Consider the following 21,829-nt stretch of genomic DNA (forward strand, 5'->3'; position numbering starts at 1 on the left):
TATAAATTAAGAACCACAAAGTCAAAAGATTTTGAAGTATTTCATCCAAAAATTTAAATAAAAATGTAAAATAAATAAAATATAAAAATTAAGAACCACAAAAATAAATAAAAAAATGCATAAATGAAAATAAAAAAATTAAGAACCACAGAGAAAAGATTTCAGAAATTAAAGTGTAACACACACACACACACACACATATATATGTATGTATATATATATATATATATATATATATATATATATATTTTTTTTTTTTGTTTTTTGTTTTTTTTTATAGGAATAGATCATCAAAAATTTAAATAATAAACATTAAGCACAAAAATTAAATACAAATCCATAAACTGAAATAAAAAATCAAGAACCAGAAAGACAATGATTAAAAAAATTGTCTTTTTGTCAACCATATATCAATGGAAAGCTCATTTATTCAGCTTTCAGATAATGTATAAATCTCAATAAAACAAAATTGACCCTTATGACTGGTTTTGTGGTTCAGAGTCACATATCACTGTAAAGACAGCTTTTATCCATTGGAAAATCACGTCTCCCCTTGACAGACTACGATGACATCTGTCTTTTGTCTGAGAGCACATACCTGTCTGACTCTTTAAACCATAGGCCACCGACAGGGGAAGCTAAAGGATGACGCTTAGTTTGATGCTTTCAATCATACCTCAGCTTTCACACGGGATCATAGATTTTCATCGCGGGGCTTGACATTAGCTCGACACATCAGCTTAGCTAATGCAGGGCCATTTTCACATCAACTGCATCATGCTGTCATCGCTTTTAGCTGTGCGGCAAGTAACATATCAACATGATAAGTAGAGTGATCTCACATTTTAAAGTAGATCTTAAAACTCCATTAATTACAATTATACCATCAACTGTGGTTTAGGGACACAAGGGACAAGGAACAGGGATGATTAATGCTAATTTATCAGCCCTATTCAGCGTCTGGCTGCTAGCTGACTCATGTTCTATAGAGCCATTAAAATCAAATTATATGGCGCTTGAGATCCGTCTTCAACAGTGAATACTATGAAGTTGGCTATTTCAGCTTCACACAATTAGATTGATGAGCAAAGCTGATTTCTCATGTGGACAAAAATCAAGCAGCACTCAATGCGCTTTGATAATCATGGTCAGTTATTAGGAGCATTCATATTTCTGAAGCACCATTACAGCATCATATCACACCGTAAGCAAACCACACTGTTATTTTCGGTGCAAATCTATTCAAGCCTCCTGTTCAACCCTACCGTTCACATATTCACACATCGCCTCTTAACAGAAGCCCTCTGAATAATTTGATCATCTCACACTGGCCATTTCTTACCCTTCCAATAAGCCTGAACACCCTCGGGCAGTCACTGGCCAACGCCAAGCTTGAATCGCTCAGTGAATGGAGTGACCGCTGACTTCAAATTGACAAGCAGATGTTGGCTGACAGCTGCTTTCCTTATTCAATACCTCCTTAGTAATCCTCCACTCCAGCCTCAGGGAGAAACTCTTCCCATCTGAAATTTGAATGTCCTTCACTAGTGACGCGAAATACAGCAGAATGCTGTATGTTTTTTTTTTTTATAAATACACAATAACAAGGTTCATATAAATATAGTCAATTCGCCTAATTTGTTTTAATTTCACACATTTGAACTAATTACTGACTAAATATCGCTTGTTCGACAGCTAGCCATATTTTCCCCATATTCATACTTTGTAAATAGTCATACTTTTGCTCAAATAATCATACTTTTGCTCATTAAAAATGATAAAAAATCTGAATAGTCACATTTTTTAACAGCTTGTTTTGTGATCCAAATGATGTAGTTACACTCAAAAAATCCACAATAAAAAGGTTTATATATTTACCATTAATAAATCCAATTTGTTTTAATCTTAGCCTATATATTTTATCTAATTACTAAATATTGCTTGTTCCAAAGCTGGTGATATTTTAGCTGTGTATTCATCATTTTTAACTGAATAAATAAAATTATGCTTAAAGTTATGCTTATTCGAACCAATTTTTATAATTATATTATATATATGATTAAATATGCATATAGTCTTATCTTTTTCTTACCCGTTTCATGTATGATCGACAAATATTAATAATTTTAAATTTTTTATTAAAATTATTACTCATTAAATTCATAAACGTATTGTATATATTATAAACACTGTGAAATCCAAATCAGTGGACATTTTATGTATTTCAAATATACAATTCTTAAATTTTGGCTTAAATATTTTTTCAGTGTACTATGTACATTTTCAATTATTTATTATTTAGGCATATTGCTTGCAAATAATAATAATAATAATAATAAATATAGAGAGAGAACTTTCGAATTGCTATTAATAGAAAAAGTTGCTTTTTGGGTCCAGATACTGCAGTAACAACATCTACCAGCAGGGGCAAACTGGGTCATGCTAACCAGCCAATCTTGAACCCTTGTGAATATCCTCTGCATGAACTCTGTTATTGATAGCCTTTCCACACACAGTATGTCTCAGATTGATCACAGTATGTCTCACAAACATAGAGTTGATCAACACTCAGAGCAACTGAAGCAGCACATTTAAACCAAAATATAAAATATTTCTTTTCTAAGCATTAGAAAATCAAGCACATGAGCTGCAGTGTAAAATGTGCCATTCATTCTGAGCAGCCAAGTTTCATCATGAAATGAGCTCTCCCCGGCCTTATCAGTGCAACCGAACCAAGTGAAAATTTGATTTAGACGTATATGCACCTCAGTGTATGTGTTTTCAAAATATAGACCGAATATGTAAACACCACTGACTGATACATACCGATTTGACAGGTCTTGATAAGTTTGAATTCAGAAGACAGAATCGCTGCCAGTTTTGTAATGGCAGCAGACTGATGAACTGCTGGGATTTCAATATCTCTCCCACAGGTAGGGTTTCACGGTATAGTGGTATAAAAAAAATCAGAATTTCAGTATCAGAATGAAACCAACAGCAGTTCAGAAAGTAAAGTTTCTGTTTACAATGTAATACAATTTACATGAAAGCCTGTTTCTACGATTAAAATTGAATGCATTATATATATATATATATATATATATATATATATATTGTATTTTTATATGTGTATGTATATATATATATATATATATATATGTATGTATGTATGTATATATATATATATATATACAGTATATGTATATATATATATATATATATATATATGTATATATATGTATATATAAGGATGAGTAAATAATGATAAAATGTTCATATTTGTGTAAACTATCCCTTTAAAGTGATCCAGTAATTGTTCCCATTATGCAAAGCTATCACATCCATTCAGTTTGGTGTTGAGCCAATCCAACTCAAAGATACCACAGCTTATTGATCCAACACCATCTCTAAAGTTAGATATCCAGCAGGTGGGCATAAACATCTAAGGCAACCATAATCAATCAAAATCAACACAGTTTGGCAAAAAAAAAGAAAATTGTCTCTCCCCGGGAAATGATTGCAATCCGTAACAGGTGAGCAGGAAGGAAAAGCAAGCTGAGGATGAGATCAATATGCAGTTAAAAGAACCAAGGTCTGAGAGCAATCAAGGATCCGAGCCCAGAGCGACAGGACTTTTGCCTATCTCTGGAGGGTATTAACTGCGTTTTGTGATGTGATGATCTGCCGCACTGACTAATCCCCACATTCTTTCATATAATTGTTACCTATAATCCACGGGATTTTAAATGGCACATGGAGAATTAGGTGCAGCTAAAGCAACCTGCTGTGTTGGGGGACATTTACCCTGTCTATCCGCAATTTTCTCCTAGGCCTTTAAATTATTGTGTAAATGTTGTGATACTGGAGTGGTGGTGTATGGTGAAGGAGGATGAAGCACTGAGAGGATCACATCTCTACCTTTGCAAGCTCTTTCCACAGAAGTCTATACATTTGCTTACTTGAATGAATGTTTATTCACTTGATCAGATTCAGAATAACCAAAACACAAATAAAGACCTCTTTTAAGAAAACAATCAATGCCATATTAAATGTGCTAGCCACCATAATTATTGAGCAGCCCAGCAGGAATTCTGGTGCCACAAACAAGCGATAACGAGAGGGAGTTTGTCCCTGGTTGACAATGGTTTTGGCACATCCTGTGCATAACAATGATTAAGCTCTATTTTGCTAATCCACCATCACAGTGTGAACTTGAATAATAATGGTTTGATTTAATTGCAGGTAAATTACACACAGTATTTCCTGTCCATTACATGTAAAGATGGTTTGGTAGTTAGCTGATAATGGTTTTGCATTTATTAATGTACACAAATGATGTATGCCATTAAAGATTCAATTCAATTCAAGTTTATTTGTATAACGCTTTTTACGATACAAATCGTTGCAAAGCAGCTCTACAGGAATTTAAGTTTCCACAATATATTTATATATTGCAGAACCTTAATATGTTTGACTTATGGCATAATTTGGTAAGATAATTACCAAAGATAATTACAGGGATAAGTAAAGCAGAGTACACAAAATCAATTACAAGTTGAAGAGTGTGCTGCATCGTATAGATACTAAGGACCAAGTGTCATAGATAAAAATATCCTAATGTGTATCTGTAATACTCTTTGATTAATAGATAATACAACTAAATTATAGTTACATGGTGATGGATATTTAAATTATATCAAATATAATTTACATATTCATTAATGAAATTAATAAAATTTTTACATCATGATTTTAAAGCAGAGGAAATTATTTGCTGAATGGCAGGTAAATGGGCACCACTCGTATAAAGCTTCATTTTTTAACCTTAGTTAATCAAGTAACTATCATGAACAATACATTTTTTTTTTACATTATGTATTAATCTATTAACCTTTTAATGTTAGTACATAAAATTGTTCATGTTAATTTTAATGCACATTGCATTAAACTAATGTTAACATATAACGTTTGGTCTAAAAAATGTATTAGTAAATACTGAGATTAACATCAACTAAGATTAATAAATGCTTTAGAAGAACTGGTGCATAGTTAGTTGATGTTAACCTTATTGTAAAGTGTTACCAGGATTATTCCTTACTTGTTTGAGCAACTTCAAGTGCGATCTGTTGGCAGAGACTCCTGCTTGGTCTTTAATCGATTGTTTTATGTGGCTGACTACATTTTTTTTTTTGTCACTCTTAAAATATAATAACTATTTTCCCCCAAAATTCAAAACACCGCTGTGGAAAGGTTACAATGGTTGCTATGTCCCTGTACGTCAGAGGCGACCCATGCGGCATGATGATGCTCTATAAGTGCATTTAGTGATTGAGTTTCACAGCCAAAAACCCTCCCACTGGAATCACTGCTGTGGCTTCTGCGTAGGTGTTTATTAATTTTCTAGAGTTTCCACATATGTAATACAGCAGTGGCCAAACAAAGGAAAGCACAAACAGCAGGATCGGACCATGATGGGAGAACAGGTGCCTTGAGGAGGGAGTTATTGAGTCCTGAACATTATAAGATCTCCACTACAACTATTATATGACAAATATAGGCAACAATATATACTACTTTAGTATATATTTAAGAAATTTCCTCTTTTGGGTGTGTAAAACAGTTTTTATTTACTAAGGTGGATGGTGTAAAGGCCAGCTGCAGAAAATAAAAAATGCTATTTGCTTTGTTGGCTGAGCCGGTCCTATCACAGATGTGCAAATAACCTGCCAGACAATGTTATTGTATGTGCGGCATTTCAAGAAAATGAAATTGTCATGGACAATAAATGAGATATTGGGAGATGCAGAGACACGGTGTCACAGAGCAAGAGATAATACATTAATGTAAGCATATTTAAATGTTTCTCACACTTTGCATTCTGACAACTCATAAAGCCCATGAAATAAACCAAAATTAAAAGATAGGAAGATATTTCATGTTAACTGACTTCCATTCGTGCTATTGCGAACGCCAAATTCTTCTGAGAAATGAAACATTTTTGTTACTTCGTTACTTCGTGAATATGCATGATTGTGTTCATCGCGGAGGTCATGACCTTTCAGGTTTCATTCAGATGCCAGTCTAAAAAGAATTCCAACGTTCCTAACTTAACGTTTAGACCTTGAAAACTTTTTAGCACTCTTGAATATTATTGTCTGCTGTGAATTGTAAAAACATCTCCCTTAAGGCTTTAAAACAGCCTCAACACACTGTTAGGCGACATATCGATCGATTGCTGCTTTTTCTTCAGGTGGTTGTTTGGCCGCTACTCATTATCCAACAATTCTCTCGCATTCTCAGAGCCCTGGGCCATAATAATTGGAAGTGAATACACACACTGATTTTCAAGGATGAATCTGATGTATTGGGAACCAAAGACAGAAGTGAGCTCCAGAGGAATTTAACATCCATTTGAAGTGATCTGTCGCCGTCGTCCACATTTACATATGATTTCTATTGAAGTGCACATAAAAATGGAACAAGCTGCGGCTTTATTTAATTTTTATTAGTACAGTAGATAAAGGCGATTAATTTTTTTTTGATGAACTATTATATCAAGTGCCAACTACTGTGCAAAAAAACATAGATATTCTTTTCCTCTGCCGCTTCCTATGTCTCATTTTAAGTCTGAGTCTTTTCTTCCTCTGTCTATCCCCTGAAGCTTTTCTGTGCCTCAGGGGAGATGAAGCTTAAGCATTGGACTCACATCTCAGAGGGATAGCTAGTGGCCCTGCTTTCAACTCAAACCTACAGCCATCTGTCACCTATGGGACTAAACTATAACTGTTGAATGAGAGAAGGTGAGAGTGACAGAAATAGAGAAAAGGTGACACTAAAGGAATAAAAGTTCACCCCCAAATGAAAATTCTCAAATTATTTATGCTGTTTTATGGATAGTAGTGGCATTAAGATTCTTGAAAAATTGTGTTTGTGTTCCACAGAAAAATAAAATAAAATAAAATAAAATATGAATATGTTCAGAATGACATAAGGGTGAGTAAATTATGATTTATAATTAAGATTTATTTATTTATTTTAGGGGGGGGGGGGGGGGGGGGGGTGAACTATCCCTTTAAAATTCATCAAAACAAATTTCATAATGATTGAAATAGCACAGCTTATGGACATCCATTCACTCACCATATTTATTGATGACACAGGTCCAATACTATTTACGAAGAGATCAACATCAATGACTGTCGGTTTAACTGCAGAGAGAGAGAAAGAGAAAAATGGCATTAGACTTATTGCCATAAAACAAAAAGATTTTAACAAAGAAAGCTTTATCTTTGAAAGTGTTTCACAATACAGTTACTGAATTGTTACACTCTCCATCTGTTTATGCATCCTTTGTAAAAGCAATTTTATGTTTGACAGCATTTAATAAGTTTAATGAACAAAGTGTCTGTACACCAAGAGGTCATAAACTTGTGATGCCATTATATTGCATAATCTTCTCACCCTGAATCCAACCGAAATCTCTCTTAAAGGATTTCCTCTTTGAGCAGTTGATTACAATAATCTACATTTTTAAACATTGGTTTGATTGACATTAAGCTAAAAAGCACTCGTCACTTCTGAGAGATGAAGTGTGTGTGGGGGGGACTGTGGGAATTTCAATATGAGTGAAAGCCTGGTCTGACAACCCTCCATTAGGAAAGCATTTTCTGTAGCCAAAGAGATGAATGAAGGGTTCATTCTTCACAAACCCAACAAAATGACAAAAAGACAGCGAGTCAAGTATGATCAACTTCATATCATTTTGATAGCAGCATATAGTGTTCGCCAAGATAATGTTAATAACTCTTAACCATGTGAAACATCTGCATTGTTCTCACGAAACACAAGATTTAGTAAGATTTTAGGCAGCATCACAAGAAGAATTACAAAAAATAGAAGAAACATTAAGGTCCCTTTAATTTTAGATAAAAACAGGTGATGTAAAAAGTATATTTTATCATAATCTTTGAAGAAAGTAACAAACGCATTTTCCCTCTTTCCCTCAGTCTTGATGCCTTAGCCAACCTCTGACCACTTCTGTCAGTCCAACAGCGCTCGAGTGGGCACAACCCCCTCAGGTGTGCTTACTCTTAAATATGAGCATGACATTTTCAATCTCCCTTCTCATTTCCGAAAATACCTTCTTCACTGAGTGTGCATCAAAACAAAGATTCCCATCTGTGCAAGAATTAACAGTGTCAGTTGCCTTGATATCTTGCATGTTGTCTAGAAGCAATGCAGAGAGTACTACATCAGGACCCTAACTTACAAAGATAATATAAATTAAATAATAATAATAATAAATAAATATGACTCATGGACTATTTGTTTAATTTGTTTTCTTCATTTTGTTTTGGCTGGACTTTTATTTTTGATTTGAAACCAAAACCATGTTCCTGGCTAAGTGCATCATATGTACTGCTAGAACATGAAGCATTTATTAGGCTCTAAGTCAGAAGCAATACTTTGTACCTGTTTAAAAATTTTATTGGATATGTTTGATTATAAAGAACTATAACACACTGCTGTCAACTTTGAACGTGATATGGGAAATAACAGCTAAGTACCATGAATATTTCATTACTCACGTAAGTCACAGTTCATCATCCAATGTCCTATTTCACAGCTTGAAAATTACATTTACAGTTTGTAATTGCTTTCAATTTACAGCAATGATACAAATTAGACATATATTGTTGCTGTGCTATGATAATGTGCAATACAGTTAATGAGCTTAGTGTTTGGAGCTGGACACAGAATGTTTGGTTGTGCTTCCATATAAGATTTATAGATCTCTCCCTGCTGTCTGCCAATACCATTATAGCTGAGCATCACCATGCACATGTTTGCACACTTTTCTCTCTCTCAACTTCCTTTTCAAAGTCGGGGAGGAAGCAAGCTTAATGTTATTCCTTGTAAACTCGTGTTCGGTATTGGTCTGGTGTCCGCTGGCAGCTGTGGGGTGCTGTCGGGTGAGGGGGTCTCCGACAGAGGATGTCTGCTCATTAGAGTTAGGATGAGGACAAGCACCTGCATCAAATGTCACACTAACTCATTAAATGCTTTACACACAGATGTGGCCACCTAGCCAAGAGTAGAGAAGACAAAAGAAGAGGAAAAAAGGAACAAATAGGTAAAAATAAATATATCAATGACTCTTTGCATAATACTTGCAGGAGGAAAAACCAGAAGGAAATCAGAGCAGAGAACAGATGTTTAATCTGACCCACAACAATCTAGATCCGGTACCTATTTTAATGAATCTTCCAACGCAAACATCTTTGAAAGAAATGTATGCTATGGAACTGTACATATGTTGCATGAAAATTAGGAATAATAATGTTTTTGATAACCTGCCATGTCCCATTTAAAATATCAACAAAACAATTAGCCATACAAGTGTTAATTATTTCACCATCTTATCATGGCACATTAAAAAAAAAAAAAAGTCGTGACGTATTGTCAAGTATGGTGACCCATACTCGAAATTGGTGCTCTGCGTTTAACCCATCCAAGTGCACACACACAGCAGTGAGTAGTGAACAAATGCACACACACGCACCGTGAACACACACCCGGAGCAGTGGGCAGCCATTTATGCTGCGGCGCCCGGGGACATACGCATGCACATAATGCACTCCCATTAAAGGTCGCCAAATTCACTGACTTATATTCACATAAGAGAGAATGCTCCTTGCTAGCAAAATATTCTAGTAATGCATGTTATAAAGAGACTCGCCAATGCTTTAGTTAATCTGTTTAGATAATTCACACTACAAGAAAATCATCGTGAAATTCCTAAAGACTTCACAAACAACCTCATAATTTGCAAAAGAAGAACTGATGACAGGGAAATGTTGAGCAGAGAGTGAAAAAAATGAGGTATATAACTTATAAGTGAATAAAAATAAACTTGCTCAGAGTTAAAAACTAATTAATAACAGTTTATGGGCCAGATTTACTAACAGCTTGTGCCAACAAAAATCGTCTTTTGGTGTTAAATTAGTACTGTCAGGATTTACTAATGTACAATTGTACAATGAATGAAAGATGTACAATGAAGAATTCGTGCTGGAAAGGCGCCTGACCTTATTGAATGTGCATTTAGGAGCAGAGGTGGGTAGTAACGCGTTACATTTACTTCGTTACATTTACTTGAGTACATTTTTTGGGTAACTAATACTTTTAGAGTATATTTAAAAATGGGTACTTTTACTCTTACTCAAGTATATTTTTAGTGAAAAAACTGTACTTTTACTTCGTTACTGTGGGCGACGCTCCTCTCGTTACTGTATCTTAATGCAATACAAGTTAAAAATCTTAACTTCCTGATTTTTTTGCATGTTTGTCACACTTTAATTGGTTGGGCCACCCTTTGCAGCAACAACTGCAATCAAGCGTTTGCAACAACTTGCAATGAGTCTGTTACAGTGCTGTGGAGGAATTTTGGCCCACTCATCTTGGCAGAATTGTTGCAGCTCAGCCACATTGGAGGGTTTTTGAGCATGAACCGCCTTTTTAAGGTCATGCCACAGCATCTCAATAGGATTCAGGTCAGGACTTTGACTAGGCCACTCCAAAGTCTTCATTTTGTTTTTCTTCAGCCATTCAGAGGTGGATTTGCCGGTGTGTTTTGGATCATTGTCCTGCTGCAGAACCCAAGTTCGCTTCAGTTTGAGGTCACGAACAGATGGCCGGACATTGTCCTTCAGGGTTTTTTGGTAGACAGCTGAATTCATGGTTCCATTTATCACAGCAAGTCTTCCAGGTCCTGAAGCAGAAAAACAGCCCCAGACCATCACACTACCACCACCATATTTGACTGTTGATATGATGTTCTTTTTCTGAAATGCTGTGTTACTTTTACGCCAGATGTAATGGGGCACACACCTTCCAAAAAGTTAAACTTTTGTCTTGTCAGTCCACAGAGTATTTTCCCAAAAGTCTTGGGGATCATCAAGATGTTTTCTGGCAAAACTGAGATGAGCCTTTATGTTCTTTTTGCTCAGCAGCGGTTTTCGTCTTAGAACTCTGCCATGCAGGCCATTTTTGCCCAGTCTCTTTCTTATGGTGGAGTCATGAACACTGACCTTAACTGAGGCAAGTGAGGCCTGCAGTTCTTTAGATGTTGTTGTGGGGTCTTTTGTGATCTCTTGGATGAGTCGTCGCTGTGCTCTTGGGGTAATTTTGGTCGGCTGGCCACTCCTGGGAAGGTTCACCACTGTTCCATGTTTTCACCATTTGTGGATAATGGCTCTCACTGTGGTTCGCTGGAGTCCCAAAGCTTTAGAAATGGCTTTAAAACCTTTTCCAGACTGATAGATCTCAATTACTTTCTTTCTCATTTGTTCCTGAATTTCTTTGGATCTCAACATGATGTGTAGCTTTTGAGGATCTTTTGGTTTACTTCTCTTTGTCAGGCAGGTCCTATTTAAGTGATTTCTTGATTGTGAACAGGTATGATATGATCCAAAGTAACTAACTACTTGAGTAGTTTTTTTATTCGATACTTTTTTACTCTTACTCAAGTAACTATTCAGACTATTACTTTTACTTTTACTTTTACTTGAGTAAATATTTCTTCAAGTACTTTTACTTTTACTTGAGTACAGTTTTTGGGTACTCTACCCACCTCTGTTTAGGAGTTTCCTTTTCAGATGCAAAATTTATGGGAGGAGAGTGTTAAAAAAAAAAACCTTCCTGATTTTTTATTTTTTTGCATGTTTGTCACACTTTAATGTTTCAGAACATCAAACAAATTTAAATATTAATCAAAGATAACACAAGTTTTAAAAATCAGGAAGAGGCCAACACTTTTCACACCACTGTACATGTGATAAAAATAAAAGGTGTTTATGGTGAAAAGACAAAGAAAGGAAAAGCAAATATCTTCTGTGCTTCAAATAAATGGTCGAGACAAAGTCAATACAAGTAGTGAAACATTTATATGTATTGGAAGACAAAGCTAATTACAACCAATGAGTAAACAAACACACAAGAGCATAATTAAAGGCAATTAAAGAGAACTAACCAATGAACCAATGAACATTTTAAATACAAGCAACACACCGACTGAGCAAGAATGGTACATTATGCCTTTTGAGGCAAGCAAACTTTAAATGCATCTTCCAAAAAATAAACAGATAGATAGATAGATAGATAGATAGATAGATAGATAGATAGATAGATAGATAGATAGATAGATAGATAGATAGATAGATAGATAGATAGATAGATAGATAGATAGATAGATAGATAGATAGATAGATCCCCATATTGTAATGTACAGTGTCCTCCAAAAGTATTGGAACAGTAAGGTATTTGCTGTAGACTGTAAACATTTGGGTTTGACATCAAAAGATGAATATGAGATGAGAGATTACATTTCAGCTTTTATGTACAGGTATTTTCATCTGGATCTGATACACAACTTAGAAGATTTTGTTTGAACACCTTTTGTTTGAACCCACCCATTTTTCATGTTACCAAAAGTATTGGAACATGTGGCTGACAGGTGTGTTTTGTTGCCCTAGTGTGTCCTATTAATTGATTATTCAAACAATAAATAGCACTGAATGTCTGCGCTCAGTTTCAGATCCGTGCAGACTGCATTTATAGTTAGTTACACGTGTAACAACATGAAAACCAGAGAGGTGTCTATGGGTGAAAAACGAGCAATTGTGAAGCTGAGAGAAGATGAAAAATCAATCAAACCATTGCACAAACACTGGCAATAGCAAGTACAACCATTTGGAATCTCCTGAGGAAGAAAGAAACCACTGGTGAACTAAGTAACACACCTCAAACTGGTAGATCAAGGAAAACATCTGCAGTTGATGACAGAAACATTGTGACAGCTGTAAAGAAAGACCCTAAAACAACTGTTAGTGACATCAGCAACAACCTCCAGAGGGCAGGAGTGAAGGTATCACAATCTTCTGTTCGCAGAAGACTTCATGAACAAAAGTACAGAGGCTACACCAGAAGATGAAAACCACTTATTAGCAAGAAGAATAGGAGATGAGCCTCAAAAATTCTGGGACAAGGTTTTATGGACTGATTTTATGGACCAAAGTGATGGAGAGGCTAAAGTTTGGAGAAAGAAAGGATCTGCTCATGATCCCAAATATACAATCTCATCTGAAACATAGTGTACACAGGTGTACATTATAGTACACATTACACAAGTAATATAATGGCTTAGGCTTACATCGCTTCTTCTGGGACAGGCTCATTAATCTTCATTAATGATGTAACACATGATGGCAGCAGCAAAATTAATTCAGAAGTCTACAGAAATATTTTGTCTGACAATTTACAGAAAGATGCAACCAAACTGATTGGGAGATCCTTCATCATGCAGCAAGATAATGACACAAAACATAGTGCAAAAACAACAAAGGAGTTCATCAGGGGCAAGAAGTGGAATGTTTTAGACTGGCCAAGTCAATCTCCACACGTAAACCCTGTAGATTATGCATTTTACCTGCTAAAGAAGAGACTGAAGGGAGTAACCCCCCAAAACTGAAAGAGGCTGCGGTGAAAGCCTGGAAAAGCATCACAAGAGAAGAATGCAAAAGTATGGTGATGTCAGTGGGTCACAGGCTTGATGCAGTAATTGAAAGCAAAGGATTTTCAACTAAATATTAAGTCTTTTTCACTTGAATCTATGTTAATTCTATCTGTTCCAATACTTTTGGTAACGAAAAATGGGTGGGTTCAAACAAAAGATCCTATCTTCTAAGTTGTGTATCAGATCCAGATGAAAATACCTGTAAATAAAAGATGAAATGTTAATCTCTCATCTCATATTCATCTTTTGATGTCAAACCCAAATGTTTTCAGTCTACAGCAAAAATAAAGGAATTGGCCTCACTGTTCCAATACTTTTGGAGGGCACTGTATATTAAAATAAATAAAAAGATTAATGAAACTCTTAAGCCTTAAGTTATCTTGCAGGGTACTGCTTCTGGGGCTTTTGAAGAAAGTATAGGTGTATGGCACTCCTGGAATAGTACAACAAGTTTTTACATGGAAAATGGTAGAAAAGGGAAAGATAATAGAGAAGAAAGGAGACATTAGCTGAAGCTGAATTCTTCTCTGAACCCTGTGACACTCTTGTGCTCTACCTCTCGTTCATCTGTATTCCTGCAGGAGCACTTTGGGCCTCCCTGCATCCTCCGCTATGCCTCCACATTATCGAACCACGTCATGAACAATTCATCGGTGGGATTTCATGCTCAGCTTCCACCCAACATTTAAAGAGCAATCTTTTAAATTTATTAGCGCTCCCTTGCTACAACCAGCCATTCACGCTCGCGTGGTAAATTGCACAAACATCATTATGCAATCCAGTTCAACACAGGCCTTATGTCTTGGCCAATTAAATCAGAGCTGAAAGTTTTGTAGTCTAACAACAGGATTTTGTTACATGCAGACGAAGGAGTTTATCATGCATTTATATCCCATTGTGCCGCTGAGGGATATCCCTTCCCTTCAACACCACTGTAATAAAGTGCATGTGCTTTGAAATGCGATTTGACAAATAGTCCTTTGAGCTTGAGTCCTATTGTTATCAAGCTAACATGTATTGACTGTGGCATATAGCAGAATGCACGCTCCTATAATTTTACAATCCTCTAATGTTATCCAAGGGATGCTGGCTCTAAAGTGGGTGTTTGGTTGCTAAGTAGAGGATGTAAATTGTGCTGGGCATGTTGATAAGTTAGATGAGACCGAACTCATAATAGCTGAGAAATTCATGGACACGTCGTCTATCTCACAAGATTTGCCACGAAAGCGAAGGAAGTGATCAAAGCGTATCCTGTTTGTCAAGTGACCATGTTGTGGCCGAACACAAGGGCAATTTTTGTCTTACGCTTCCTGTCAGTGCAGCCATCATCATAGAAGAGAACAAATTAGCAGCAATCAACCCTGCATGGCCACATTTAGCCCTTGCACCATTATATTTCCTCCCAGAGCTGTGTGTGTGTCCATCGATGAGAACATTAATATGCAAGCTCTCTGCCCAGAATCACCATAGACACACTAATTAAATCACCCGCAACAGACCGAGAGCAGGAACATTAATGATGACATCCACCACCCCATAAACAGCCATTAAAACTCTCTAAACACAGAAACCCTGACCTTGTTAATGATGCAACCATTTAGAGGTAAATAACATTTGATAGAGTCTGTGGTGAGCTTACTCTGTGTCCACTATCTATGTGTGCAGCTGTCTACGTGAACTTCGTTTCTTATGAACTGAAGGAAGTTCATAAGAAACTGACCTGACATGTAGCAAACAATGAGGTAATATCAGGAGTTATATGTTACCTTTCTCGACAATTTAAATGGCTATAGCTTGGCTGGCACATGTGATTTGAAATCTGCCATATTGAGTGCCTGGTTATATTTATCAGACGATAGATGCATGCCAGGAAATCTCACAAGAAAATGTTGCCATGACAAAACAAATTGGCTGATGGCACCATAGCTGACGTGAAAAACGGAAAAATATAAGTACTGTATATACTTTAAAAAGGATTTAAAAAATCAGAGAATGATAAAACATTTGTAAAAGTATGAAATATGGTTTCAAAAATATTCCAAAATATGTGGCTAATTTACAATTACAATTAATGAAGAAATATAAGAAAAAACACAACTTGCATGTAGCTAATTTAACACTTGAGCACAAAAAGTATTAATTTCTTATACAAATATTGATTATCATTAAGTCACACATTTTTAATTTAGTAATGAATGAAAATATGCTTACATTTTATTATGAATGTTTCCCATTTGTTATGAATCTCTTAGTTGAGTTTGTTACATTGTATGATCCGTGATGAATACATCCTGGATACAAATGATTTAAAATTATTGTGCATTTTAAATTTCAATCATATTTCTTTCCAAATGGAATTTTAATTGAATATAGAAAAGCCATGAAATGCCCATTGTATGTTTCTGTTTCTGGTGCAGTAGTAGATTATGTAAGCACTCCAGATGAACTCTACACTATACAGTAAAACACATTCAAAGGAGCTCCTGAAGAATGTCTGAAGTTTAAACCTCCGCCTGCACCGGTTCATGCCACGCTCACTCAAAAGAATAAACAAGAACACAGTTGTGCTTCATTTTTAGCTTTATTTTGTACTTATATTCACATAATATTTTTGCCCATTATAGGTTGAGCTCAGCTGCTTTAAAATAATCTGTGCACGTGAAGAGAATTTAGGACACAAGCACGGTAACACTTTAGAATAAGGTTCCATTTATTAACATTAGTTAACAACATTAGTAAACATGAACTAAGAATGAACAATACTTCTACAGCATTTATTAATCTTAATGTTAATTTCAGCATTTACTGATGCATTATTAAATTCACAAGTTGTGTTTGTTAACATTAGTTAATGTAGTGTGAACTTACATGAGTAAACAATGAACAACTGTATTTTCATTAACTAACATTAACAAAGTTTAATAAATAGTGTAATAAATGCATTGTTCATTGTTTGTTGTTAGTTAATACATTAACTAATGTTAATAAATGGAACCTTATTCTAAAGTGTTACCCACAAACACTGTTACTATCCATAACATTAGAATATTACACTGTCAATCAGAAAGATTTAAATATGTAAATATTTGAAAATATACAAAGTATAATTACTGATGTATATATGTATATAAAAAGGTTAAATATTATAGTTCTTAATATCAACGCTTATATTAGTTTATAAAGGCATAATGGGAATTTATTTTGATTGTAGAGTGTAATTTATAACGACCAAATAAGTAAATGCATTTTACTATATAATATGACATATGATTAAATGACATCAACTAAACAGACAAAATCATTCAATTGCAATTATCTGTATGACACTTCATTCATAATAATATCATACACATACATAAAATGACAAGCCAGTTTAATTAGGTCAACCAAAGCTAAAATTTCCTTTTGGAGAGCAAGACTGCATCTTTATCCTCATACTTCACCTGCTAACAGGCAACGGCATAATTAGCTCAGCATCTGTGGTTAAACTGACAGATAGTAACAATCTAGAGTGATTACTAAAGGCATCTCAGCAGCTGCCTCCAAAGGGCCGACGCTAGCTCTGGTTCTTCACGTCTAGACCTGATCAAAGTCACACTAAGCAAGATCTAATAAAAGAAACAGACAGGTTTCTCATTCCATTTTGCACATTAAATTTTAACAGATTTCCCCCCAAATACTTTTCCTTCTTTATAATACTGCCATGCTGTGCTTTGCTTTCAAATATGAACGCCTTGGATTTATTCTCTCTGAAGCCATGTGAACATCCATTCATCAGTAGTCAAAATGAAATGTGGACAGGAGGGGTTCTGGGAGGCTAACATTCGTCTTCACTTACGTCCAAACCCTAATGAAAGATTGCTCAGGCAAATTGAGTGTACCATCACGGCTCCAAAACTGCAATGCCAACTGAGACACTCCAATTCAAATTCCATCCCAATCAGCTGCCTGCAAATATCCACCGCCTGCCGGAGCTAATATTAAGACCGCAGAAGCTCTGAGAGCTTGGTTGTGTTAGAAAGCGATACAATTTGAATGCTATTCTATGTGGGAGGAGCTGAGGGAGGGTCGGCCCGTCACGAGCAATGGGTAGTAGGAGATATTACTTGGAACTCACACCGCTGTGAAGTTTGGTGTAGTTGTTTAGCTCCATTAGAGAAGTGTATGTTTCCCTCTGGAAAATGTCTGTGCTCTTATTCATTAACCTCAACCGACCTGTGTAAGTGAAATAACAGCAGGGGGAAGCTGAGCGCTCACCAATCAGCACTATGGCTTGGGGCAAGATGAATGTCCCTCTTGAAACATTTACTGGAAAACATCCAATTGCTGATTTTAAACACTTCTTTGGCTAGCGTTTAAAGTCTAAAAGAACAAAACTCTTTTTTCTGCATTCTGCATGATAAGGGTCAATCTACTCTTGGAGAGGAGGAAGCAGTGACCTGCCTGCCAAAACACCATCTCTCCCTGTTGCTGTGCTTCTACATTGCTTTGCAGACTCTAAAAGGACCTTTGTATTTGTAGAACCTTATTGAAAGGACACACAAAATACATTCCTTAGAAGTTAAGAAACCTCCTTCACCATCTGTGGCCGTAAAATTAATAAACGATCAGCACCGCGCCCAATTGTCTGACCAGCTTCCTGCCATGCTCTCCTTATCATCTCATGAGACCTCTAAAAACAATGATAAATTTGAGGAGAACATCTGGATGTATTTAAGAACAGAACTTCACTGTTGTTCCTTATCACTTAAACATAATTCACCCAAAACAGGACAAAGAATGTTGTATCTGGAAATGGTCCAGAATGACCATGTAACGCATAATTCAATGATGGTATCAACAAGGGAAGACTGTTTTACGAGGAGACGTCTGAGCTAAGAAAATCAACAGATCCACAGCTGACATTCTCATGACCTAAAAACACCCCTCCCTTCGTTCTCCACGCATTCCAAAAGAACGCACCCTTCTTTCCTCTTCTTGTGCAGACAAAAAAGACTCAAGCTGGCATAAAGGAGTTCTAAAAGGCAATCAATAATTGCTGCTGCTATTAAAGCAATATACTCAACAGACAATACATACTAATGTTGTATCTCATGTCTTTCATATGCTTGGTGTGATTATTTAGAATTTAGGATGTTTTAATCTATGCCTTAACCGTGTAGTAGATAAAATTAGTGTATGGACTTTGTGTATGCCCAATACTTGATGTTTGATGTTGAACGAAAGCTAGTTCTGTCAGCAATAATTTGGTGTGGATGAAAGTTGACTTTTAGCATAATAACGTATGATTACAATACGTATAGAAATCTGCTAGGATATTTCCTTCATGTGATAAACTGATTAGCAAATAAGGTATGCACGGAAAGAAGCCGTGTGGGGCGGGGCTCCGCCCTACAGGGACAATTTGATTGGATCAAGCAGCGAATGGGATGGACTGAAATCAGCCCGCTAAAAACGAACACCCAGCTTTGCTGCTTGCTCGCTTGCTGCTTGAAAACTTTGGCTTCGTCCCTGATCACGCTGCTAAGCGCTCGCAGACTTAACATCAAGCTGATCACCCAGACTCGAACCACTTGAAGAAGGTATTAGAACCTGAAGCCACAAGAACTCTAAAGAACTTCAAAGCGTAGCCACTCTTGCGTCACCAGGAAACCAACCACTCACAGGAGGGCTTCCCCAGTGACATCACGCAACGACGCAACCAGCAGCCCTGGAGGTTTCCCTCGACCACGCAGAAACATGCGGAAACACCAGATCAGCTGTCAAACTCAACTTGGACAAAAGCAAGTAGACAACTATCTCCATAATTTTGCTGAACCTGGTGAAATGATCTTTATGCAATCTAGATAGCCGAGTCTCTGCTTATGATCTGCCTCTGGTAGAAGTTATGAAATAGCCAAAGAGTGCTAACGTTAGACTTAAACTTTCTTCAAATCGCAATAACTCATTTCCTGTATGTGTGTATGTTTTGTTTCATTGATAAAGAATGGTGTCTGCTGTGTGATAGTCTAAAACTATTTGCCAAAGATCACGGTACCTAGCTCAAAATTTGATAAAGTACTATTTTGTTTGTTTTATTGTTGGCCACAAAATTAGAAAAACAAAATTGTTGAGATATACTGATTTTGACACTCGCTGGATGAATTAATAATTCTAATAATCATGATGATTTGGATATTAATGTTAATAAGGTATAATTTATACGTTTTAATTTATATTTTTTAATTATAAGTTTTAATTAATATCAATTCAATCAAATCAATATCGAATCTTTAATAAATGATTCCCCAAAGAGCTGAAATAATAGCTTAAATTTATTACATATTAATTGTGGACTAACGTTTCCAATGAATCGCCTGTAAAACTGCAAAATCATCGCACATTATTCCAAATCATAAGGCTGAAATAAAAAGTACTGCATGTTCCTCAAAGCACATTTCTTACTGGAAAGACCTTTCACATCCTTGTGGAGTCAAAAACAAAGTCTCTGGCCAACACCTTTCATCTCCTCCTGTTTGGCGTAGGTGTTTTCATAATGTTCTCACAGTATGCAATCCAAATTTCAGCACAGTTCTGCAACAAGGCAAAGCTTGTGTTTACTCGCCATTTACATATGAGCTTTGATTTCCAGTAAACCAATAGTACCTCTAGGCTGCTAATGGATCATAGTAGTATTTGGACCAAAATGCAGTAGAATTTTACACCCCACTAATGCCACAAATTGCTGTATTATTAATAACCTCTCACCAGTTCTCTGTACAGTGTAAACTTGATGATGCAAAAACACTGAATGCATTAATCGTCCAGATGTTTCTGCTCTGGGTGATGATGGACTCTGTAAATGCATCATCAGCCAAGCAGATGTCTTTGAGGTCAGCTTGCATTTGTGTTAAAAACCGCACTCAAATCTGATGACATACTCCACTCAATACTAGATGCTGTTTTTACAGATTATAACTTAGCAGAGATATTGTGTTGGTGTAAATAGTAAAATATTCAAGTGTCACAGTGGCCAAAAATATATTTTTAGCCAATAATGATATGTCACATCTGGATCCAGTAACAAGCTCCATGTCTATATACAGTGGGATTCTGAAATATTCAAAAGTTTGGGGTCAGTAAGATTTTCTTTTTGTTCTTTTGAAAGAAATTAATACTTTCATTCACCAAGGATGACTTAAATAGATCAAAATGACAATAAAGACTACAGGTACAAAACATTTCTCTTTCTAATCAGTTCTGTTCTTTTGGAGATTTTATTCATCGAAGAATCCTGAAAAATTATGTATCACCGTTTCTACAAAAATATTAGGCAGCACTGTTTCCAACATTAATATCCAAATCATCATGATTATTAGAATTATTTCTGAATGATAATGTGACAATAAAGAATGGAGTAATGGCTTCTGAGTATTCAGATTTATATTAGTATATAAGGAATAACTTACATTTTAAAATGAATGATAATATTATTTTGAAATGTATTATCATCAATACTTTGGTGAGCATTGTTTTACATATATAGCATCGTTCTATATACTCTACTGTTTAAAAGTTTGGGATCTGTATGATTTTTCAAGCTTTTTAAATAAGTCTCTCATGCTCAACACGGCTGTATTTATTTGATCAAAAATACAGTAAAACCAGTAATATTGTGAAATTTACTAATTGACTTCTAATATACACTACTGTTCAAAGGTTTGGGGTCTGTAAGTTTGTTTTTGTTTTTTAAGAAATTAATACTTTTCTTCGGGTTAAATTGACAAAACAGTTCAAATAAATTCTGTAACTTTTTATTCATCAAAGAATCCTGAAAAAATAATCACAGGTTCCAAGAAATATATTTGCTGACATTTTGAGGAACATTCAGAACCTTTTATTTCAGCTGTGATTTTACAGAATTTTTTATTTATTTTTTTATATTTAAAAACATATCCGTTGTAAGCATATTGTCCCATCTGTACACCTCTGCTACAGCCGTAGACAGAATGCTCTGCACTGGTGCATTAGAAGAAATTGCAGGGAGGGAGAATCAACAGATCTTAATCAGATGATGTGGTCATCGTCAGAACCTCAGCGAGGCAGATGATGCCTCCGGAAAGGCTGGCATGTGGGGGCGTGTAAACATCCCTGGGGGGGAGAGTGCTACTGATCTGTAGCAGGTAATGACCAGTCAGAGGAGGAGTTTATGTCACAGAGAAGTTGAACCATATCAATGTCAAACACTCAGACGCACAGGAGACATCTGGGAAGATG

General features: G+C 35.8%; 1 protein-coding gene across 1 annotated transcript in view; it reads right to left on the reverse strand.

The window, feature by feature from the left end:
• LOC306879623 (gamma-aminobutyric acid receptor subunit gamma-3-like) overlaps positions 1-21,829 on the reverse strand; it is a gene marked incomplete at both ends in the record, with an annotated part of 126,322 nt that overhangs the window by 85,694 nt on the left and 18,799 nt on the right. The window contains one exon of the mRNA XM_079432720.1: positions 7,141-7,208. Coding sequence (XP_079288846.1) covers positions 7,141-7,208 — 68 coding nt within the window. The remainder of the gene's footprint in view (positions 1-7,140; positions 7,209-21,829) is intronic.

This window comes from Barbus barbus (genome assembly GCF_936440315.1).
Source record: "Barbus barbus genome assembly, chromosome: 13".
Taxonomy (NCBI): Eukaryota; Metazoa; Chordata; class Actinopteri; order Cypriniformes; family Cyprinidae; genus Barbus; species Barbus barbus.